The sequence below is a fragment of the Nestor notabilis genome, unplaced genomic scaffold (genome assembly GCF_000696875.1).
Source record: "Nestor notabilis isolate BGI_N333 unplaced genomic scaffold, ASM69687v1 scaffold7332, whole genome shotgun sequence".
In the NCBI taxonomy this organism is placed as follows: Eukaryota; Metazoa; Chordata; class Aves; order Psittaciformes; family Psittacidae; genus Nestor; species Nestor notabilis.
Window position 1 is genome coordinate 1 of NW_009919587.1, and position 25,888 is coordinate 25,888.

The 25,888-nt window shown below is 40.0% G+C and overlaps 1 protein-coding gene across 1 annotated transcript in view; it reads right to left on the minus strand.

Annotated features, from left to right (window-relative positions):
• Positions 1–11,418: 11,418 nt before the first annotated feature.
• The window catches only part of CNKSR2 (connector enhancer of kinase suppressor of Ras 2), a gene marked incomplete at both ends in the record, with an annotated part of 61,548 nt that continues 47,078 nt past the window's right edge, over positions 11,419–25,888 (minus strand). The window contains 3 exons of the mRNA XM_010010295.1: positions 11,419–11,953; positions 13,157–13,257; positions 18,578–18,645. Coding sequence (XP_010008597.1) covers positions 11,419–11,953; positions 13,157–13,257; positions 18,578–18,645 — 704 coding nt within the window. The remainder of the gene's footprint in view (positions 11,954–13,156; positions 13,258–18,577; positions 18,646–25,888) is intronic.

The following is a 25,888-nucleotide window of genomic DNA, read 5'->3' on the forward strand; positions in this document are numbered from 1 at the left end:
AAATAAAAAGACAGACTTTTTTGCATCTTCTGAAAAGACAGAAACAAGCAACTCTAGTTGTCTCTAAACCCACTATATTAAAAGTTAAAAATTTAAATGTTGTACTGTAGAAGTATGTGCATGTACTTGACTAAAAAACCCCCCAAAATCTTGAAAATAAAATTTATTTTCTTAATTAAAACTTAAAAAAATGGCAGGGTACATTCTAGCAGTGAAGAAAGAAACAGAATTCTCAGAATAATCAGCTTCAAGTTTTTTTATAGCTTAAGTACGATGTTCGTATTGGATTTCAAGTGTTCACATAAGTACTGTAAAAATATCATCTTAATGCCAAATATAGAGGCTATTAAAATACAGTTACATGAATTCTAAAACAGATTCTGCTATTTTTACAACAGGAAGATACTGTCTAATTCTCTATGTCTCATATTCACCAGTTCTCAGGTATTCTGTAATGACTGCTTCGAAGGTACAAAAAATACTGTATTAGCTGCAAGGAGCCCACTGACACGAGCCTCTTGATGGGTGCTGTACCAGAAGCCTCCCCCAAGCCAACCTGCCTCACTCGAAATCTGAGTTTCATTTAACCCAGAACTAAATGCACAATGATCCCCAGTTCAGTTTTATTACTTATTCACATTATTCTTGCTGGGTAAAGCAATCAGGGTAAACTTCCTCTCCATTCGTAGCCAGTGGTTAGGCCTTGCAGTGCTGTTGCCTGATATCTGTCTATCCCTGAATTTACAACCAGAATAAATCTCTCGAGTGAGGTTTCCTTAATTTCACCTCCTCCTTGATGCCTGTATACCTTCACGATTAAACCAACATTTCAAAAACTGTCCGAAACGTGGTTTTAAATCAAAGTTTTTTGGCAGCCTCCCTCTTCACTTTCTAATAGTGATAACAATTCAAATGCTTTTAAACAAATGAGTGTTGATATTTTATATTCCAAAAGGCCAAAGTTTATCCCTCTGGAATCCAGAAGAGAAGAAATAATTAGCTGCTATTATTTTATGAAAGCCATACTCAAAATGTGGAACCAGAAAGCTATCATCCTCCTACTAAAAAGCGGCCATTTTCTTCATGTAAATACAGTAAGATACCACAGACAACTTGTTTCTCACTTTGTCCATGAAATGATGCTATTTAATAGCACCACACCAGGTACAGCGATGTGGGAGTGTTAACTATCATCAACAACATCCAACACTCGCAAATTGGGGCCACAAAAGGAGGCAAACAATATTTATCTTCTAGCTTTTGAACCACAGTTTTTAAAAGCAAAGCTATAAACCTATTTTTATTACTATTAATAGGAACTGAGATCCTTGCAAAATTGCCTGATTACAGGGTTTTTTAGTTTTTATTTTTTTTTTAAGTACCATATTATCATATTTGTTTCATAAGAACTGGCAATGCTTGATACTGAAAACCAAAAGAAGATCTTACAAATAAAACTCACACAGTTAGTCTAAACTCTGAACATTAAGCTCTTTTGAGGGATTGACTCAATCCAAACTGTCAAAAGGATGAGCCTTCAGTCCCCCACCTATCTTTCTTGGGTATTTAGATGTAGAGCAGATGTGAGAGAGGGCACAGAAGTTCAGCTGCCAGAAGTGAGCAATATTAGCCACCTCTGACCCAAGGTGTCCTCCGATAGGAAAACCCAAGCCCAGACAGAGGAGACACCAGGGGCTCGCTCTTAACATGGAAGACTCCACTATGTGAGGCTCTCCTGAGGCTGCCCTGTGTTGGGAAACAGTCCCAGGCTGCACTAATAACTTGGATGGGGGATGATGGAAAATAAACCTATTAAAATACACAAGCACAGAAGTGGGAGGAAACATCTTCTAGACTGCTGGAGGTCAGTGTCAGAAGTTGGAATGATTTGGAGGGACAACATCTCTTCACATATTTCATATAGCAATATGGTAAATGCTATGCTAACAGACACAGAGCTTGGCAAACACCAGGTTTGTCTGCAAGCTTCTTTTTTTTTGTCTAGTCACGTTGTTGGTTTTACAAAATGTAATTTTTTTTGGTTGGTTGGTTGGTTTTAGCTCAATTAATTAGACATTTTAATCACCTAAGGTTTTTATTAGCATGGGCTACCTAATGTAGATATTTGAGAGGCATAGGAATAATCAGCTCAGCCATGATTAGAAAAATAACCATTAAGAAGAAAGCATCTGGAATACTGTACAGCACAAACTGAAATATGAAGTACAATATGATTGCAAAACAGATACTTATCACAGTACAGTGCATAAAACACCCAGGGCGAAGCAACCTTCCTGGTCTCAGCCAGGTGCTCTCCACCTACCATGGATGCTGCTATCCCAGAAGAGGTGGGAGGCAGCTGGAAAAAACAGGAAAGCTCAGCAAGAGGGGTCAGAAGCCTAGAAAGCACCATCTGTGAGAAAAACTAATCAACCTTCATAACAAACATTTGTCTTGAAAGAAGAGCTGCTGCAATGGAGCAGTTTTGTTTTCTATGCCATAATGGAAAGGAAATGCTAGACTTAAAGTGCCGAGGGAATGATTCAATATGCATTAGGAGAAGAAAAAAAATAAAAAATTCCTTTCCAATACAGTAAAGAGGAAAAATACTATCTGGAGGGAATGAGGAATACTGCTAGGGATGCTTAAGGACGGATTTGGCAGGTACAGTGGCTCCATATTTAGGGGCAGAGCTAGAGTGGGTAGCTTTCGAATTCACTTCCATCTCACTGGCTCCAAGACATGTGCAGCACATTTACAGCTTCACCTTCGGAAAAGCCAAGATTTTAGCCTACATATGCTACCCTCCTGCAGTAGAGAGGTTTAGGAGACAATGTTAATATGCCTAAACATAAGCATCTAGTGACATTTTATCCGTCAAAGAGTATCCAAGGAAGTTGCATAGGAATGGCAGTTTGGACACACAACCTACACAAGATCTGTGACCCTCTGGAGTAGCAGCTAGTTCTAAAAGAAAGAAAAGTCAGCCAAAAGGCTAGTCTGGGACCTCGGAAGATTGACAGAAAATTGCCCTGCAACATTTATTTACAGGCCTCCATGACAGCCCTCACCTTAAATCCAAGAACTCTGAGGACATCCTTTTTAACAACAGGTTAAACAAAATAAACCTGCTTTGTAACAAATTTGGCTTTTCCAGAGTCTCCTGTCCAACATGAGCAAATCTAGCAGGATGCTGACTGTTCGCATAAGGGCTTTAATAGCTCATTATCTGCTGCCCATGATGAACAGTAATTAAACAAGAACACATGCTTACACAGTGACACTACAGAAGTTCAGCAACAGTAGTTTAATAAAACCACATGCATACAATGACCTTCCAAGCACTACTTATTCAAGTTCATCCCTGCACGTGTTTTACAGTTGCCCTGAAAGAACCTGAGAGCCACGGACAGCAGATGGTACCATCTGGAGATGTAATAAATATAATCTGAACAAATTTTAGTCCTCCTCTATTCTCCCAGTCCTACTGGTACCGAGTGATATTCTTCTGATTTAATTATAATCTATTATAGAAAGGGGTTTATTTTTTTTTTAGCTTTGAAAAAAGCAAACAATTTAAAAATTATACATTTCAAAAGAACATTCTCATGCTCACAATAGTCAGTTAATGTTTTTCATTGTAGGCGTCTGTTTCCTTTGCATTTAGAAACTTTCAGATCAGGCTGAGTACCTGCTGCATCTCAAAGAGGAACTATGCCAGTTCTGCAAAAATCCCAGCAAAAAAATTGCTTCCTCATGTATTATGCAGTGGTCAAATCTGAGAGCGTCTTTAAAACAATTTTCAGTGAGTTTCAGTGAGAAGATTTACACAAATGATTAAAAATTATGTATGTTTCTCATGATCGAAACAAAAATAAATTTTGGGACAGGAAAAGCTTTTTAATGGGAAACTATATGTTAATTTAAAAAAAAAATCTGATTTTCCTTTTTGTTTCAAATTTTAAAAAAGCTACATACCCTCGTTTAAGAAATGTGACTGTATTATGCTTCAGAATGAAAGCACATTTTGAATTGAGGGGGTGGAATGTGCAAGCACAAAAAAGGCTTTTTTATATTGCTATCGAGACCTATCCAACAAACTGGGAAGCAACCGCATATCCTTCAGTATGGTAAACAGACAGCCCCAGAGGGCCTGGACTGCCTTCCCTGGATGAGGGCTGTCACTGACGAGTTGTCTTTTCCCAAGAAGAGCTTATCTGCAGCCAGACTCTGACAGGGGGCAGTGTCAGGGACAGAGCTTGCTTACATCAAGAAATGTAAAAATTAAAGGCAAACCAGACTGGTTACATAGCACCTAGCAAGAGAATTAATGCAGAACACAGGAAAGAATGGAAACATATTCTCACATCCATAGATTCCTTGCTCCACCACCTATCCTAAAGGTGTTTCTGCTACCACGGCTCCATTGACAGCCACTGACTTGGTAATAGAATTGAGGAAACTTTGTGAGAAAAGTAATTTATAAGAATGGCCACATAAGAAATTGTCTTGTGCATTTTTTTTCTGCTTGTAAAAAGACCACTTAATCTATATATTTCAGGCAAAGGCAGATGAACTTTGTGGCAATGACATCCAAATCTATATAACCTATATAAGAGTAGGAATTCACCTCTCCTTTGCATTTTTAGCAGCACAGGCAATGGAAATCAATTAAAATTTAAAATGTGGCAACAACGTATTTGTAGGTAAAATGCATTCATATGTAAAAACACTACCAGGCTCAAAATTAAACTACTTTTAATTTTGTTGACAGTCCGAATTGCTTTCTGAATTGCTGCTTAGTAAATAATTCAATATTTGGCTTTCAAACACTGTAGGCAATTTTTTCCCCTTGAACTGAAATTTAAATTTGAATACTGAGGTTTTTTATCCCATCACTTTTATTTAGAATACAAACCCACTCCTGCAATGGAGTTTCTTTTGCGTATGAGAACCAGAAAAAGCTTTATTTTATGAATTTTAAATTTTTAAATAAAGAACATGCTCAGAAAGAAACATACCTACTCCCAGTACTTATTTATCCAAGCTAGTCTTAAAATATAATAGTCAAAACCACATTTTTTATACATGCAGCGGAACATATGCACATATACATGTCAGCTAGAGGATAATTAAGTAACTTTTACTTGACAATTTTTCCAATTTGCAGGTGTGTTTGGAAGCTTATAGAAATTCTTATGCAGATAAAAATGTACCTTAAAATTTAACAAGCATAAAAAAGATTAGCCTGACATATAACCTAGATTATCAACAATGCTGTCCCCTCACCCATTCATTTTTAAAATGACAGATTTCATGGATCTTAAAACAAATGAAGCACTAAATGGTTTAGTTACGAAGAAAACAACAAAACCACCCAAGAGTATGTGAAGACACGCCATTCCACCAGACATTTTGTATTTAAAGCATTTGCTTTGAAAAGCAGTCCAGGTGATACGGCAGCCACTGTCTTTCCCTGCTTTTTCACAGTTCCTTCCTCCCTGAGGCTGTGAGGCACTGGTGAAAATTTCTTTGTAAATATATAAAGTATCCATATAAAAGCAGTGCAGCCTAGCCATTCACACTATAAACCAACAAGCTTAAGATCATATTTTTTGAACATAACTAGGCAGTATTTTTTAGGCAAGCTCATTCTGAGTTACTGAGGAAAGATAGTCCTCAGGGACAGTGAGAGCGAGGCCTCCTCCTAGCAGAAAAGACACGAGAAGAAGCTTTGGTCCTTAGCTCACAGGAGTGCAAATGCCCAGTTGGGTGCCACAGGAAGGCTCAAATGGGAATTAGGAATGAAAAGTCAGATCAGAACAAGAAAGCTCATAAAAGGCAGCCATTTCATTAGTCTACTTCAGTGTCTGAGCACGTATAGGCTGTGCTGCCCAGAAGGATGTTGAGCAAAAAAACCACCCCAACCCTGGCAAATGTACTGCTGTGTACAGGACTGATAGTGGATGTAGCAAGTTAGAATAACATCCTCCTTAGTGTCCTAGAGGATGCTGCACTTCCTTATATCTGCCAGCCTCATAAGGAATATTTCTAACATGAAACATTACCTGTCATTTCTCACAGCTCTGCTTATTTAAGACACTACCAGGCATGCACACTTCTACCACCCTAAGTAATTCCAGAGGGGAAGATACAGTATCTTAATGGTCTCTCCCTTGCCTCTCGGTGAAGATAAAACTAACTAGGTGGCCAGAAGACAGGACAACCCTAATGGTATCTTCTGTAACATGGAAAGAGGCTGTCAGAAAAGCAAACTGCCCTATTAATTTCAGACACACATTCCCATCAACTCCTGTGTGCTTAATCCAGGCTTTACACATTATTCAACCTGACTCCCACCTTTCACTGTTGCCCAAACCCTGCCAAACTGAAAAGACACCCTATACAAGAGGCAGAGAAGCAAAACCCAGAAGTGGTACACAGTGTACCACTTCATAACATAGTGTTTAATTAGCAAACAGTGATCTTTCTGAGAGAGAGCATTTGCACTGCTCATTACAGTCCTCTCATCAAAAACAGACAAGCCTCCCTGTACCTGTAATTCAGAATTTGAAACATCTGACCTTATTTGGAGTATATTTTTCACTAGCACAAACTCCTTCTTGAAGGCAAATACTGCCTAGAATGTCACACGGAAACACCTTCTTGGTCACAGTGTGTAAAACCACTGGTAGTCAGTCGTAGCGCTCCCTAAACCCATCTGTGCTATTCTGTGAAAGCACTGCCACCTTGAATTTAATTTCTGCAATTGGCAGGTGGGGTGGGAGAAACTGCTCTCAGTTTCTCTTACTATTCTCTTGCTGCTTCCAAATTTTTTTACTCAGAAAAAAAAGGAGAAAATCTCAGGCTTGGTACCTCAGCTCAAGCAGACATTTGATATCTCTTTCAGCGACTATTAGATATCTCTTTCACTGACATTAAGGGGAGATTTCCTGAAATCCTTTACAGGGATTGGACGTACCCCTGAGCTGCAAAATGCCAGCATCAGCTCCTCTCTGGCCTTTGGCAAGTGTCTTCAGTGGTTTAAGGTTAAAAGTCACGTTTCAGAGACTGGAACATGAGGCTATTATATTCCCCTGGGACAGTGCTCGCTAGACTCTGTGGGACTAAGCATGGGATGCTGAGAGATGTTGCAAATGTGCACAAGGGCTTACGGTGATGGAGCAAAATGCCAGGGAATACATGTAAGTGTGCCCAGACTTAAGAAATGTTGTGAAATCTTTTCAAGGTGACGCAAGTCATGCAAGGAAGATTGTTGCATCATAAACACTCCAGTGGAGAAAATCAATGCAGCAAACAAAAGGCTCCCACCCTTCAATTACCCCAAAAGGACAGCCAGTGATTTATTGAAATCTAGTCAAGAGTTTGTTACAGAAGATACTCCTATATAGAAGATACTCCAAAATTATGATGATTGGGTAGTAAAACAAAAATCCTAATACACATATCAGCAGGCATTACAGTACTCCGAGCGCAGAAAAAGGACACAGTACTCAGAGTGCAGAAAAAGGACAGAAAACCCACAGGAGCAAGAGAGGAAGAGGTGAGGAATGATGCAGAAGGAAATGGGGTTAAATAGTGGGAAGACAGTCTAAGTTATTTCTTTCTGCTCCAAATACCTTTTCAAACTCAGAGATGTCAATGCTTTTCTATCCATATTCCTGAAGAAATCTTAAGGAGCCCACACAGTGGGAAGCTCCTTTGCACACCATTTCAGGTCTCAGGTGTGAGTTCCCTGGAACATCAGTGCTGCTCTGGCCAGCCCCACAGCACATCCAGTCAGCAGGCAGAGCTCCTGCCCCAGCACTGTATGGACAGGTCACAGCAGCAGAGACTCCCACGGATGCTACTGTTCTCCAAAGACTTTTTCAAGGAGTATGGAAAAAAGTACAGGTTTTTCTGTGGCTAAGTCTGTAGCACCTACAGCCAGTTACACTCTGTAGAGACCTAGTATCTGTGTCTCGTAAATGTGGAACCTTTAGTAATCCCTTTTATTGTCCCACAAACCAAAGTCTGAAAATGAAGGAACCACCATCAAAAATACTTTCAAATAATAAAGCAAAAAGTGAAGCAAGCTTTCCTGGGACAAAACCTTGAAATAGTCTCCCAAGAAAATCTCAGAAGTGTTCTTTGGCATTAAGTGATGAAATCTGTCAAAACACAGAATGCAGATAGCAGTGGGGCCAGAGGGGAAGGGGGTGGCAGTGCCATGATGCACAGTTGTCTCCTTCTGTTACCTCCCACTAGCAGAAGACAAACCTGAAAAGGCCTAGCTTGTCCTTCACAACTTCACAGAAATGCAACGCACTGTGCCGTAGCCATTGATCTGCTCCCCGTATGCAGGGTGCCTCTTGAACCACACAGCAAGAGGGATGGTTGGTGCCACAGATCTGAATATTGTTTGTCATTTTCATAGATTCAGGAGCAAACACACAGACAAACTCAAACATCCCCAACAGGATCCTCTTTGATTACATAGCAAGAGACCATTACAGGACGGTGTCAATATGGAACATCTAAATGATTCACACAAATGTAATTTTAATTATGGCAATAAAACAATCCATTAAAGATCAGCAGTGCAATGTTCATGTGATATAACAAGACAAAAAGCAGCAACTGAACACACAACAAAGTTAGGTCCTAACAGATAAATATAGGAAAGGACACCCCACATTTTCAGTTTACCATGATGTATCTTGGCACTATAGAAGAGCTGACGCACAGAACTATTTGCAGTGTCAGTAAAGTCTTGCAACATCTATTCAAGGCATAAATTAGTGATTCAAAGAGAGCAGATGCTTAGTTGTTGCATATCAGTGTAGCTTTAGTAGAAAGTCAACAGAACTACGTTAGATTATAGCAGCTGGTGACAGCATCTGAAAAAAGCATGGAGCTCCTAATTTGCTGTGTGGTTATTTGAGAACAATTCTGCAAAAGAAGTTGGAAGAAACAGGACTGCATTTTACTATTTGATTTAAACTCAAGAGGTTTTAAAAGTGGGACTATAAAACCAAAAAGCTGAGAAAACAAACTTTTGGCAATGACATTTGACCTGTACAGCAACAACTGCAAAGGAACTGCATTCCTTGTCCCGCACAAAAAGCAATAGGAATGATTAAGCTTTAAAACATGTAAATGTACGCACAAGAACACATATAATCATCCAAGAGCTCAGAACTATGTCAAGATCACAAATGTGTAAGGCAAATAAATACATTTAAAAGGTTCATCTGATACCATGTCAGGGAAGGTTCAAGGTGAGGTTATAACATTTCTAAAAGAGAGAGGATTCCCCTTTGCCAGCCAGTTGCAATGTTTCGTTTTCCCACAGCAATGGAGGTGAGCAGGGCAATGATGTAGCACGCACAAGGGCACCCACCCTGTCAGCAGACAGCAGTTAAAAGCAAACCTCTCAGCTCAGAAACTGGATTTTGCACCTGAGAATACGATTTGCATGAAATCCCTTCTGCACTGGAAAAAGGCAGTGTTGCAAACAGAACATTGCAGCCATGGCAACAAGCAATTCAGTATTTAAACTTTTTAACAGACTAAACAGGATTTTCTTTCTGTTTTTATAATTTCATGGTCAATAATTCACCATGTGCACTTTACATGTCTAGCTGTTCATTAATGTCTCAAAACCAATCTCCTGCTAAAGCTTCAACCGAGAAAACCTCCTCACTCAAAGAAAAATAAAAGTATGTGTATACAGGGAAAGCAGTTCAAAAATGAAACTTTTTTCTCTTCTTTCTGAAATTGGCATAGAAAGATGGAGAAGAGCCCAAGTTCTGGCCCATTAAATCAAGCACTAGACCTTTATTAGTACTGTACATCATTAAATGTTACAACCAGCAAACCAAAAGCATTAAAACTGATATTTAAAAAAACCTAACAATTTAGGCCTTGCAACAGTATCTCTAAGTAATGCCCAAACAGCACAGGAACTCCAGTGGGAAGTCTCCCTGACTCTTTCCATTGACTGTGAGGAATTTGTTTTTAAGTATTTTTATACTGCTATCAGCAAAAACTCATTTGAAAACTGAAATTGAAGGCTAAAAATGGGATAAAGCATTCTGTATGGCCGATGAAATTCAACCCTGTTAATTAGACAGCTTCATTTCACAGTCACTCAGAGTCTAATATTACCCTAATAAAAGTATGGGGTTTTGGGAAAGTGTCATGCATAAATGCAACTGAAATCGGGCCTTTTTTAACTTTTAAAGGCATTGAATTTAATATCTGCAATCTGTTTTCTCAAAGTCAAGAATCTGAGATTTTTAGAACCTACTGACTGAAACGTAAGGGCAATGGAAAAACTGCTGATCTCTCCCAAGTAGACTAAACAGTGTCCGCACGGATTTTAATGCTCAGCAAAGGTGCTAACCTTAATGAATTATCTTAGGTAGGTAGTTTGTTATCCAAAGCTTGCATTACCATTTCCTATCTCTTTATCATTTTTAAACTCCTTTACTGTGGTGAAAACAGTGAACATGAAGGAACCAGACAATACAGACCCTTTGAGAGCTTCAGGGGTCATCCTGCCTTCCTTGCCACATCAGGTAATTTAATTGCAGCATGACCCCACAACTCATGGATGCAGGCTTCGTTGACTGACCCTAGACGCTGGGTGTGAATTCAGATTTGCTAGCAACACATGCTGAGAAGCTCCATAAATGACAGTGAAGGACAGAGCATGAAACAGACACAGAAATGTGCTTACACATTCAGGAGGAGCAGGGACCTTCTCCAATACCTGTTTATTCTGATTATTTTGACAAGTAGCACTAATATCTATGGAGTTAATGTGCCATGTAAGAGACAGTTATTCAGCATTGTGATATTTTTTTTGTTTTAAGCTCCTCTAGTCACATAGTTATTCTCTATTGTTTTGTTTGTTTCAAAAAATTCTTTTTTAACTTCTCTCTCTCTAAATCACAAGCTGAGGAACTGGGGAAAATATAATCTCTTTTTCAACTTCTTAGAGCTTCTGGGCTGTCTTGTGACCTGCCCGCCTGGATACTACACAATCACAGCCTGACCCTGCACTTCAGGGTTTACCAAGTGCTTTTTACAACGTTGATGGGGTTGGCGGGGAGGATAGTATGCAAGTGGAAGTGTGAAGAAAGCATGGAAGCAAAATCCATTTATAACTAAGAATTGCTAGTAAGAGGTGATTGGTGACCAGCCTACGGGGAAGAGTCTGGTGATCATGAGAGGTCATGCAACACTGATTATTAAGCCTTATACAAAAGGCAAATCAAACAGGTGTGTGACAAGGTGGACCTGGTAAAACATGGGGGATGTTGAAAGACTTGGGTTTTTTTGATAGGAGAAAGGAAAAACAACCTCCACGCTACACAAACAGGAAAAGCCACAGAAATATCCCATACTTACTTTTATCTTCCTGGTTTTCTTCTGCTGCTTTGCCCTCCTCTTCCTCCTCCTCCTCCTCCACCTCCTTCTGCTGTGCTTCTTCGTGGTGATCGGCGGCACCAACTGAAAGGCTCTGGCAGCAGTGGTTGAAGCCGCTATCCCGAGGCAGAGTGAAACTCCGGGGCTTTCCCCCATTCCCATTCAGCACTTGCATTCGCTCACCCTCCACGAGGGGGAAGGGGCCGTAGTGGTCTTGCAGGTGGCACTTCTGGGTGGGCAAGGTGGACTGCCGCCGGTGCTCGGGCGAGACCACGGCCACCTCGGAGAACACAGAGTCCTCCAGCGGCAGCGTCTGCAGGTAGTGGAGTCCTGAGCTCGTCAGCGGCGTCTCTATGAGGTCCTGCCAGGAGCGCCGCTGGCTCGCCGTCTTGCGCACATCGGTGGCGCTCCCCGCCGCCTCCGGGCGGAACTCCTCGTGCGACGACTGCGACTGGGAGGTCTCCGTGGATGAGAGCCGGCTGTGTTTTGGCTCCACATAAGGGCTTGTGCAGCTCATCTGCAACGTCAGCAGTGGAGCAATCTTCAGATCAGTGTACACCAACACCTAGTGCTCATAATAACCATGGACTTTTCATTGCCACTGACACCACCCAGTTCAGTAACTAAGGCATAATCTTACCGGATTAACCCACCCTGATCCTAACTTTAAGGCATGCCCATATCTACATGTCACACCTGTAGGTCAAACACCGATTCTTATTCATAATAGTAAAGATACCAGTATCTTTACTGTGTTCCTTAGTCTATAAAATAAGCCAACACAATTATTTGCAGTAAAATTGGAAGACTATAGCACTATGGAAGACATAGAAGAGATGTGCCCCGTCCATTAAAAATCTTAAAAATGCTATCCAAATGCCTGTTGTCATCCTATCTTGCTAAGAATTTCTTTGGAATCAAGTCTGCAGTGCTTTGGTGCAATTCAAAGATCTGTGGTCTGGGAAGATAAAGTATTGCATTCAAATTAAACAACATGACCAATTCCTTTACCCTGACTTTCCCAATTTTTCATTCCAAATTTTTGCATTTTAAAAACTATATTCAGGTAAAGTGCATTAGTTAATACTGTGTATATGGAGATAAAAATTAAAATTGCCAGTGCAGAACAAGTTAGAAGTCCATACTCTGGTTTATACCAACAACTGCTTCAAGAAGAAAGTAAAACAAATCCCCTTGTCTTCCAATTTAGAGAAACCTACTTTTTCACAACAACAGAACAACTGGTATCACTATTTGTGGTATAAGACAGAACATTTATATGTTGGCATTTCTCTGGAAATTCAAGTGTAATTTGTCACTGTAAAGCTTCACAGCACAACTGTTGGAGCCTTAGAGAAGAGTCTGTGTTGTTACTGAGGTAATAAGATTTTGTCAGAGAAGTCGATAAGGGGGTGGTGAGGGATTGCATGGGTGAGTAGGTGTCCATCATGAATGAAGAACAGGAAAAAAGAATTCTGCAACTTAATCTACTTCGTACAGTGAGTGGGATTATAAATCCATGTTCTCAGCAGACCAGTTGAAGTTAGGCTGTTGGAGGCTGTTAAGTTAGCAATGCATGTAACTGAACAAATGCAGGTACTGACTCAAAAAATATACTAGAGTGTGCCACAGTGTGTGCATGCAGATACTTCTAGGCAGAAGAGTACATAAAGGTGACATTTTATCTAGTGATCCCCGTAGACAGTTGCAGGTGACTTACCGAAGGAGGCCGTGGATATGTGTCGTACGGGGGTGGTGGGCTGTCTTGTTTGGGTGTTGACGGAGTGTCAGCTTCCTCCTTATCGCTCTCACTCCAATAATCTAGAAATTGCATACAGATCAGATCAAGAACTACCAACACAATTTGGTACATTTGTGTATCAGAGACTTGCTTTCACAAAACCATCCTTGGTATTACGAAGTTGAATACTAGTGAATGCTGACTCTGTAAATGTTAGCTGCTATTAACTGGAATTGTTTTAATCTAATCTAATCTAAATTCAAAATGTTACGTGGTATACTAAATTTAATCCCCCGTTGCAGATATTAAACAACAACCTGCAAATGAGCCACACATTTAACTCTTGTACACATCTTATAAAACACAACATGCATACAGAATACTCCTAATAAAAGTATCAGATTTTCAAATATTTATACAGCCACAAAAATAATTATGACTGGACATATATTGGCTGAAAAATACTGAAAGTATTTTTTAAACAGAAAGGATTGTAACTTGCTAAAGTCTTGTCTACCGCAAATAACATTAATAAATATAATTAGCACCAAGTGGCAAATCAAACAAGTGGAGGTTACTGCACACATGAATAATCAATGCTATTTTTCTACCCATTTTCTCCATTGTATGCTACCCATTACCCAAGCTTTTAAATTCAATTTCTAATAACGAACAGCTTCTTTTAAGATAAGGCAGAAAAACTTCTTTCCATGTATCTGCTTCGTAAAACAACTGCTGCCCTGTTATCCATGCAAGATCATAAGGGAGATATAGTAAGGAAAAGTATGATAATGATATTGAAGTGCAGAGTTCCCAAAGATGGATGAAAAACTACAAAGGACGCAGATCTTGCGGGTTAAATTTACCAGGATGAGGTTCCATTTTGTCATGAAATAAAGTCTTGACCAAGCCCATTTTATATGTTTGGTAGCTTGGTCAAAGGGCAAAACATGTAGACAAATGTACCACATGGGAATTTATATTTATTCTGTTGCAAATATTTTTGAAGCAGAAGAGCATCTAACTAAATGGACACTGGACTTTAATATGCCTTCAAAAAGAAAACTGCCAACTCTGAAGTTACCAAAACAGGTAACTTTAACATTTCTACACCTTGTAAAACTTATGCAAACATTTATGTTGTCACCTTCTAGTATTTGGTAAATCATTATACAACAGGACACTTTAGCTCAGGCTATTCACAGACTAACCACAGGCAATTTTCACTTTGCCTAGTAAGTGTTCAATGAACTACTTTACTTAACTTACTACTTTCTCTTTGATAGATGGGGAGAAAAAGATTGATTGCTGCTTCATAAACAATCTAAGCTAAAAATCCAAGCTGGCACAACATATGATTTTGGCTTTAAGGATTTTTTGTTGCTGTGATGATTATTGTATTGTACGATAAATGACCTACTGTACCTAATCTTATTAAAGATTTAAAAAAAACCCCTTACCTTTAAATAACACCATCTTGAAACAGCTGTCCCTATAATTTTGTATACATTTAGACTGCAAAAATGGCAGGGACAGCCTTATTTTTCCAAGCAGTAACAACTCCATTTTTACTCTGAGTCTTTTGATTTGCTTCCTTCAAGCTTATAGTTGAGAGATTCTCTTAAAATAGTATTATAAAAAAATAGCATAAAGAAAGCTTTCATGACTATGAAATAAAAAAAATTCAAACTGTTTTATCTCCAGGAATCTGCAAATAATTAATTTTTGGTGAATGAAAGACTAAATCAGTGAAAATTCTTTTTTAAAATCATTCTTAGTTTTTAAGAAAACTTGTTTCCAGCAGCTAAAACCACCAGAAAATATTGGCATATAAGCATGTTTGCTGTATTACAGCAAAGCCTAACAGCATGATGTGTGGTGAGAGGCCTGTCAGAATTGCATCACTCAGTGACATTACTGCAGACTTGGAGCTCAACTGTTTATTCTGAAAGTAAAATCTAGCAGCCTCAATACAGGTTCCAATTTTGGCTGAAAATACAAAGAGGTTCTTGCTGACAAATCCACATAACATAAACCACTGCATGATCATACCTTTGTGCACCTTATCTCAGACAAGGAATTATGTTGGCAACCTATGGCTTGTCTAGAAAAATTCTGCAGTCACAGGGGTCAATTTCCAGATGGAATGTATGAAAATAGCCTCACACCAGCTTTTAAAAATATTCTACTTTGGGCAATTGACTCATTAGTCTAAAATGTGTATAATGCTATCAAACAGTTACTGTATTTCTCTCTTTAGATTTTGTCCAATTCAGAGATGGACAAGCTCCATGCATTGGACATACCCTGAAAGGTTTCTGAATGAGCAATAGACTCACTAGCAATAAACTAACACTGACCTGCCATTTGCTGATTAAGTATTTTCTCTTTATATAAGCTAGTATTTTTTCTCTGATTTTATATGACTGTAAAGTATGCAACTTCTCCATCCAAGGCAGTCTCTTGCCATATTGCTAACATTCACTGTATTTAATATGGAAACTTGATGGTATTTTTATAAAACTGTTCTGTACAGAATGTAACATTTTATTCAGCAGTACACCCACAACTTGGTGATTTGTGCATCTCTGAAGCACCTGAAATATATTTATGCACTTTAGATTCAGAACCATTCAACTCTTAATTGAAACAGGTTTGACAACTACTGTTGAATTGCTTCAGAGGTATTATAAAGCTTTGCTGCAAAGGGCTGAACTGAGCAGAAATAAAAGACCTTTTGTAAAATCAAATATGTAGATGACAGTTGGTACAGTCACTGAATATAGAAAATTTCAGCTTCCCAGTTTTTACAGTTGCAAAAATCTAAGTGACAGAGAGGTATTACTTTGATAACTTGATGCCTCTCTTAATTAGGGACACTACTGAGCTGTTTAATAGCCCTTGTGCTGGGAGCAAAGGATAATCACCAGAGGCACAGAAGTACTGTACAGCTGCAAGGAGGGAATGTGATACTGCTTCCCACACTAAACACAACTAAGCAACACAAAGAGGATATAGTTTTACCTACCTGTATGTGATAAATTAATTTGAGTGAATGGCATTAGAGTGGTAATAAGGAGCTCTGTCAGTGCCCGGGATATAATTTCCATTGTAAATAGGGTCTCACTGATTATCTTCAACAGGGAGACATTTTAATAACAGGTAACATGAGGCCTGGATGCGCATGATCTCATGTCCAGCAGCTGAATTATCTGCTATTTTATTACTCAGTGATTGCCTGGTAGCAAAAATATTTCTCCACGTCCATCTGGATTTTGAAAGGTGTATCATGTCTGTAATTATGTACTTGGACAGCGTTAGCATAACTGTTCACACACCTTTTCCCTTACTATCCCACATATTATTGTAATTCGAGTGCCAACCTGCTGTCAATAAGAGTTTGAAATTGGCTTTGAATACTAACACAGAGGATTTCCTAGAAGACTCCAAGATTCAGAGTTTGTTCACAGTCTCTTCAAGCAGTAACAGATGGTATACAGGTCCCTCCAAAACAGTTATTCTAGTGCTGCCTGGGGAGTACAGATTCCCAAACTCATTTTTAAGTCTGGTGAGGCACTAACAACATGACTGGAGGAACAGTAAGCGTAGTGCTGCTATCTTGGGCTGTGTGAATATGAAGGGTCTGGTGTTAGATGTGCCAAGGACCATACCAGACGAAAACAGGGTGTGGGCAACACTCCCAGGATAAGCAGCTGCACTTACTGGAAGATGAGATTAGAAATGAGGCAACACCAGGTACAACCTAGTTATGTGTGAGACCAAATGGCAAGACCAAAAACCTTCCCACGCATGCTGCTACCACTGGATTAGGGCAGTATGCTGTGAGCCACTGCTCTTCAACCAGAGGCCCATCCCTCTGGGATGCTCTGTGGTGAGACAATCAGGGTATGAATCAAGGCTGGCATAATTTTCAGATCTTTTAATCTTCTGCCACTACAGAATATCCTACTCTCTTGATGTTTCTAAGCTTTCTGGTGTCTGCTGCCAGGTACATTTGTGTCCTGGGTTCAGCTACAGCAGTCATTTTTTCTCCTTCTTAGTAGCTGGTGCAGTGCTGTGTTTTTGACTTTCAGTCTGGGAACAACGCTGATAACACCGATGTTTTTAGTTGTTGCTAAGTAATGTTTACTCTGACCAAGGACTTTCTCAGTCTCATGCTTTGCCAGAGAGGAGGGGAAGCCAGGAGGAAGCGGAGGCAGGACACCTGACCCAAACTGGCCAAAGGGGTATTCCATACCACAGCACGTCATGCCCAGTATATAAACTGGGGAGAGTTACCCGGAAGGCCCAGATCGCTGCTCGGGTCGGGCTGGGTATCGGTCGGCGGGTGGTGAGCGGTTGTGTCCTTTTCCCTTGTTATTCCTCTTATCATTATTACTGGTAGCAGTAGTGGTTTGTATTATACCTTAGTTACTGGAGAGCTGTTATCTCAACTCGTGGGAGTTACATTCCTTCGATTCTCCTCCCCATCCCTCCGGGAGCGGGGGGAGGAAGGAAAAGGGGGGGAGTGAGCGAGCGGCTGCGTGGTTCCAAGTTGCCGGCTGGGTTTGAACCACGACAATTTGTAAAAAAAGAGCACGGATTCCAAAGCCAGCTGCTTGCCAAAACAGCTAGTTGGATAGGGGCACTTCTGTGGATCCATGTCAGTGGCAGTTCTAGGAAACAATATCCCCAACACAATTGAGGACTGAGCCTTTCTTTTTCCTGTCTGAAAACAGGACTTCTACTGCAGCAAACTAAAGCAAAGCAATTCATTATTTTATATATGCCATTTTTTTAAACCCATGAAAATATTAGACATTAAAAATAAACAGATGTAAAATGATGAAAACCTGCAATTTCAAATAAATACCAGCAGGGCTTTAGCACACACCTCAGTACAGCAAAATGAGTAGAAATCATAAAAAAATGAAATGTCCTTAAAATTAAAGTCTTTAGGGCAAATCCAGTTTATGTCAACAGGATTTAGGAGAATGGTTTTGTTCCTGAGACCAATTTCATGCATTCTTGCCCCCTGTGAACTCAAACACCAAATGCAATGTTTAATTTTTTTTTTTTAGTTTGTAGATTCTTATGTTTCTTCTGACAGGGGACACAGACTCCTTGGCACCACATGCCAGAGCTTATCGACAGTACATTTGCTGCTTTTAGCTACCTTCTGCAGCCTTCTCAGAAATAATCCAGTCTGTGGACCAGAAACCGAAGGAGCTAATCAAAATCCCTGAGAAAGAAGGAATTCTCTAAAGCAACAACAGTGATAACCTGGTAAGTGAATTGCTTTCAGATGACAAGAATGAGGCCTGATATACAGCAGGGAAAAAAGAACAGATGAACTTGTGATAAGAGCTAACAGAAGAAACCAAAATAACAACACATTACCTTGCTCTTGTTTGATCCTCTCTCTTTCTGCATAGCCAGCAGCAAGCATGTTAATTCTGTTCAGCCACCTGAAATAATATTAAAAAAAGCAGTGATACTGATCCATCCTCTTAATTCTTGAGTGCATTTCTATAAAAAAACAAAGTTAGGCGCATCTGAAGGAGATTCAGGACAATTTTTTTGTCATTTTTCACATTAGACAGCTGCTTTCTTTGATACTCTTACTCAGGGAGTCTCCAAAGATCTATGATTCTGCTGTTGAACAAACTGTTTTCACAGCAAAGATTTTATTTCAAATGGAGAACCATGTATGATGTCAAACATCTGTAAAATAAAGGATTTGGAGATAATCAAAGAGCTGTTAAGTCTGCTGCTCACAGATATGCCATCACAACACTCCTGCTGTTCTGATTTCTTAAGAATAAATACCACTTCTCAGAGATTTAAGCAATATTTTAAAGCCTGAATTGGCAACTTAGCAGAGGAACAGAGCAGAAACCAGCAATAAAAGGAACAGGTTCACTCCCCAACAGTCGGTGAGGTTTAATTATACCATTATGTGTTTTAAAGCTTACCTACAATGCCAAGTACAAAAAGAAGGAGGCATATCAGAATTCACTTTTGTGTTCAAGTCATAGAAGTAGAGGGAGAAAAGACAGTTGCCTCAATGCAATTCACATCTAAGGCTTTAACCTCAATTTAGATTTGAAAAAAGGCTTCCGTAAGCTGCAAAAACTAAAAAAAACCCCAACCAACCAAACCCAAATAACCACAAAAAACCCCCAACTCCCACCCAAACTATTGCTATCCTCTTCTAGCAGGGCTGTCATTGCCAAACACACACTCGACTGCCTGTAGCAGTGCACTGCTTCAACCTGCCCTCTTCCCCCATGGGGCTATCAATGTATTGAAATTATCCAAATACTTAGACTAATCAGGTCTTCCATCAATGAGGCTTTAAACCACCATGACCATCTCCTGTGGTTGTCCATTCCATGGTAAATGTAGAATTACTTGGTCCAGTCTGGACAGGCCTGGTTTGTCAACCTACTGGCTTGCAACTTTACTGCTAGGGTATACAGAGGGACAACTGAAGTCAGGTTTGAGATTTTTCAGGAATGTGAAACCCCTGCTTCAGAAAACTGTGCCTGATGGGTTTCATTTGCATACTGTATGCATAGAAACAGGATGCAGTATTGCCTCAGCAAGGGATACACCTTTGTAATCAGTTCCACATGCCAGCCTTCAAGACATTTCAGTGCGGGGTTAAGCAGGCGTCAGATCATGAAATACAGTTGCTGTGTTCAAAATTAATTTCTGTCACTGTACTTTCACAATCTGACCACAAGTATGATCTGTAAATCACATTGATGGTCCATAAATCATTGCACGCACTGGGAAGAAAGCACACTGTACATTGGAAAGAGATTTACTCCTGAAGTGATTACACAATACTTCATATTAGCATACAGTCAAAAGTTCTGCCAGAAGCATAGGGAAGTTGAAGAAAAGACTTTAGGTTTCAGTTGTAATTGTTAGGAAGTGCCATGCACTTACAGAAATAAGTGGCACATAGGAAGAGAAATCCAACAAATCATGTTTCAGGCGACGACTCCGCATCTTCACAGCAGAAAGGTGACCCATACAAAGCTATCTTTTAGCTTTGCATTCCTGATAAGTGAAGGCTTTCTTTGGGGAATAAAGCTCAGCTATTCTGACAGCTCTGCCAGCCCAAATCAGAAGCACTGAGGCATGAACCTCACTCACAGCACTTTGGCCCCATGCTGCCAAGGGACCAGCAAAGGCCACAGACTTGTCTGTGTCCAAAGGGTAAGGCAGCACAAGAAGACAAGCGCCTGCTCTGTAAAATGGCGTGACAGACAGTAGAGGTCTGTCATGACAGACAGCGGAGGTCTGCCATGCTTGCCTCTTGCCTATTCTGCATTTCACATTCCCCATTTGGCTCATGGCTTACCACCCCCCAGTGCAGCCAGCAGGGAACAGTCCCCTACTTCAGCCCCTTTGGATGGGGCTGCTGGCCCCAAAGTACTAGATGATACACCTAACAACATTCTCCTGTCGGAAAACTTCATTCGGTCCTAAATATGAGACAGCATTTCATGTTAATTTGCATGACAGTGAGGTTACCAATTAAATCAACAAACACATAATTGACGGTCAATTGATACTGCTTACAGCTATGGCAGATGGTAGTTTCCAGAAAAATGTTATTTTCTGAAAAGTATAATCTAATGAGAATGCAGCAAATATTTAGCAGTCTGAGACAGAGACAGCAGACTGACTCCACATTTCATGATTTTTTGCAGGTCATGACCTGTGTCACAGTTTGCAGTATCACCTGCAATGCCTGTGGGCTGAACAAGAAGGTACTGATGTGGCTCTAAACCATTAACAACCATGGCTTTTGAGCAGTTTGCCAGTTTAGAAACTAAAAGAATGGTATTGACTTCTGCATATATTCTGGTATGTGGATGCTAAAGCTTCTTCAGATGTGGTTAGAAAGGGTATGGTTAAAGAATTAATATTATTTTAATAAAACATGGCTAGAATTACAGTTCATTGAAGCTAGAATCCTATGAGAAATCCACCACACTGGGCTGGTATCACAGGGAAATGTAAAGATCTCCGGCAGAATGGAAGAGGAGTAAAACATGCCCTCTTTACAATGCACGGGGGACAAAAGTTCCAAGCATAGTTATACAAATATTCCTCACTATGAATATGAAAAGATATAGAACTGTAGGACACGGGAAGTTTAAATCCTTCTTCCCTGCGGTGTGCTGTGTCCTGGAAGCCACTGTAACTTTTAGAGGGCAAGAGGGCAAGAAAATATTCCTTCCTTACTGCAATTGCAGCTTTAATTTTCTTGTCAGAACTATAAAATCTGTTTGTTAGGTATGACAATAAATACAGTGGCACTGGTAATTGCCACAGTCATCTTGGTTTCTCTTTTTTTTTTCCCTTCTTTTTAAGAACAGCACATACATTTCTTGTCAGTATTTAACTAAAACAATTTTATGACACATGGAACAGGATTAAACCCCCCCAGTAGTTCTGTAAAGAAGAATGCACAGTACTGGCACTCTCAGAGAATAGAAAGCGACATTTTTCTATCCTATCTCATGCTGTAGGTAGATGCAATGCTTTTAGTCAAAGCGGAATGTCAAATTGTCTGTAATCATAAAGCTCAAGGATATAGGACAAACTTGCTTTATGGGATTATGGAAAACTTACTGTGTCTATAACTACCCAACTGCAGTTTAACTGGAATGAAGAAGCCTGTGGAATTTTTAGAGGCCTTCTGCACTGAAACGTTCCAGAGACAGTCTCATGTGCTAATACTAAAAGCTGACTTGTCATCTTTCCTCTCGATCATGAAGCACCACTAAGGAAGAAAACTCTTATAAATGTCAATACTCAATGTCACAAAAAGAGAAAGAGGACAGCTACAGCTACAGCTCAGCTACATTTCTCAGACAAATATTCCACATGAAGTTACTGACTGTATTTCCCTGCCTTAAAAGGTATAATTTTGGTAGCCATATATGTCATCACTTAAAAAAATAGACAGTTTGGCATAAAAAGGAAGAAAAAGTATTGTAAGTATTTAAGTCAGCCAAGCCTGAAAAGGATGCATTTTGCTCTGAGCTGATGATCAGGATTTTTTAATAAAGAACAAATACTTGGTCCATAAAGCAGCAGGAACAGTTACCATGGAAAATCAAAATAAAATCAAAATAAAGTTACATACAGTATCATCAAGTAAAAATATATGGACTGCCTTCTCTATCAGAATATTTTCTTGGAATAGGAATAACAATGAATTTTCAAGCAAGATGTTTCTATGACTATACAGTTACACTAGCAAAAGAGCACCTTGCATCAATAAGGGATATTCTGTTCTTCTTTTCACCCAGACCAAGCATGTTATATGCTGGTGCAACCATGAAGATGAAAGGAACTTCAGACAGCACAACAATAAAGTTCAGTGATCATAGTTCTCCAGGCTCCTTACCAGCATAATGGTGCGGCACAGTCATAAAAGTAGTGAGAAAATTTGAATAGTGACAGAATTACCTGAGATTAAAATACCCATTTTATGAGGATACACACAAACAAAAACCCCATATCCTGCAAACACTTAAAAAAATCCCCAAACAAACACAACAGCTAAATCATTTCATACAAGGGATGAAGGAATTGAACCATTTTGAACTTTCAATTATATTATGTATTAGCAGTTTTCTACTTTTGTTTCTTCTGCTTCAAGGATAAACACGACTGAAATGACTGCATGATACATACTAGAATATATGTCAGAAACTCGACAAAAAAAAAGAACAGAAGGTGATCAAAACAGTCTGAATTTGACTCAATAACTTGATTCTGTCTTTGACTTCAGCTAGGTTACAAAATGCTTTTAGGCAAGAAGTATTTTATGTCTGCATTTGAAAGATTATTTTTCAGTAACCTACTTTTTTTTTCCAATATATTGAGTTAACTCAATGTTTGTGAAAGTGAAAACCTTTTTCTAATACATTAAACAAAGAGGAAAAATATATTTGGTGAGGCTCTAACGGCAACTCAGATGTAATAATGTCAAGTAATTCCATAGACCTTGACAGAGTTGGTTTAAATTTACATGTGTATAACTCAGATCAAAATCTAGTCAAGCCCATTCTAAATGAATTAATGAGCAGTTATTTCAAAATTTGATAAAAAGACTATTTGTGTTGGGAAGATAAAAATCTTTTAGTTCTTGGGTTTTAGATCTTGCAATATATTTTTAAATAGATGATGCATATTTGTTGTTCTTTTCTGATTACTGAACAGTACATGATTTTTTATCCATAGAAACAAGGTGCCTTGTCATACTGACTGAGGACCTGCAGAGAGAAATCATTTATCTACTGCTGTAGTTCGGGCTATACTGAATAGACCGTGTCATTATTTTGTTTGCTGTGCAGCGAATTACATTTTGAGTGACTGGCTTGACAGAATTATCGAGGACAGGCAAGCTTAAAACTTTATAAACAAATAGAAAGGTTTAAGTTTTCTGAGGAGAGACTTTTGAAGTGAGCCTTAGTCATGCATGAACATTTGAAGAAATGCTAACAGACAGCTATTTATAAATGAAAGCAAGCATACTGTAGTATTGGCGTACTTTTCCAGTCAAATATTATCAGTAAAGAACTGGCAGTACCCTGAAGGTCCTCTGCCAGGTAAGCTGAATCTAGTACACACAGGAGAGATTAAACCATGACTATAGAACTTACTAACAGTTTTATGGGTTGAGTTTTCTCTGATTTGTCCTCTATTTTAAAAGCAATTTTGCTCAGCAAGGATGTCCACAGACATTATCTAAGATGGAACAATTCCCAGCTTGCAATAATAGATTTTCGTTTGTGTCCTCTATCACAGGATATGCCACCTCTGGATAGGTGTATTCTTCTATCCAGGATAGGTGGCATTCTTTGCTGGGTTGGAAACTGGCTGGATGGCTGAGCCCAAAGAGTGGTGGTTAATGGCATCACATCTAGTTGGCAACCAGTCACTAGCGGTGTCCCTCAGGGCTTGCTGTTAGGGCCAATATTGTTTAAGATCTTCATTGATGATCTGGATGAGGGAATTGAGTGCACCCTCTGTAAATTTGCAGAGGACACCAAGTTGGGCAGGAGTGTTGATCTCCTGGAGGATAGGAAGGATCTGCAGAGGGATCTGGACAGGCTGGATTGATGGGCTGTGGCCAGTGGTATGAGGTTCAACAACACAAAGTGCTGGGTCCTGCATTTGGGCCACAACAACCCCATGGAAAACTACAGGCTGGAGGAAGAGCTGATGGAAAGCGGCTTGGCAAAAAAGGACCTGAGGTGCTGATTGGTGGCCACTGAACATGAGCCAGCATGTGCCCAGGCAGCCAAGAAGGCCAACAGCATCCTGGCCTGCATCAGAAATAGCGTGGCCAGCAGGGCTAGGGCAGTGATCATCCCCCTGCAATGGGCACTGGTGAGGCTGCACCTTAAATCCTGTGTTCAGTTTTGAGCACCTCACTACAAGAGAGACATTGAGGTGCTGGAGCAGGTCCAGAGAAGGGCAAGGACCTGGAGAACAAGTCTGATGAGGAAAGGCTGAGGGAACTGGGGTTGTTTAGTCTGGAGAAGAGAAAGCTCAGCAAAGACCTTATTGCTGTCTACAACTTCCTGAAAGGAGGCCGCAGTGAGGTGGGAGTTGGTCTATTCTCCCAGGTCGGTCTCTTCTCCCTCTTCTCCTTCTCCCAGATAGAACAAGAGGATATGACCTCAAACTGCGCCAGGGGAGGTTTAGGTGGGATATTAGAAAAAATTTCTTCACAGAAAGAGTGATCAGACATTGGAACGGGCTGCCGAGGGCAGTGGTGGAATCACCGTCCCTGGAAGTGTTCAAAAACTGTGTAGATGAGGCCATCAGTGACACAGTTTAGTGGTGGTCTTGGCAGTCCTGGGGTAATGGTTGGACTTGGTCTTAAAGGTCTTTTGTAACCTACTTGATTCTATGATGTATTATTCTGAACTGAACTAATTTCAGGCTATGTTGTGCAAATAAATGAAATAAACTCCCAAATATTTGAATAGAATCACAGAATCACAGAATCAACTAGGTTGGAAAAGACCTTCAAGATCATCAAGTCCAACCACTGCCACCACTAAACTATGCCACTCAGGGCCTCATCCACCCATTTTCTGAACACTTCCAGGACAGTGACTCCATCACTTCTCTGGGAAGCCTGTTCCAATGCCCGACAAACCTTTCAGGGAAGAAATTGTTCCTAATACCCAATTTAAACCTTCTCTGGCACAGTTTGAGGCCATTGCCTCTTGTCCAATTGCTTGTTGCTTGGGAGAAGAGACCCTCACCTTGCTCCATCCTCCTTTCAGGTATTTGTAGAGAGTGATAAGGTGCCCCCCTGAGCCTTCTCCAGACTAAACAACCCCAGGTCCCTCAGCTGTTCCTTGTTCTCCAGACCCTTCACCAGCTTCATTGACCTTCTCTGGACCTCTTGCAGTGAGGGGCCCAGAACTGAACACAGGATTTGAGGTGCAGCCTCATTACACTGTTTTCCTCAGAAAAGCATAGCAAATTCCCCAAGAAATCCCCCAAGTTCTTTACCCTCGCGTGCTGTATGGAAAATCAAAAATGCAGCAGCTGGAGAGAAGAGCCAAATCAATGACCATGTCACCATGTGCAGTGTGGTTACTCAGCCATCTGTTGCTACAGGCTAGTAATGATAACCAATGGCAAAACAAAAAAACA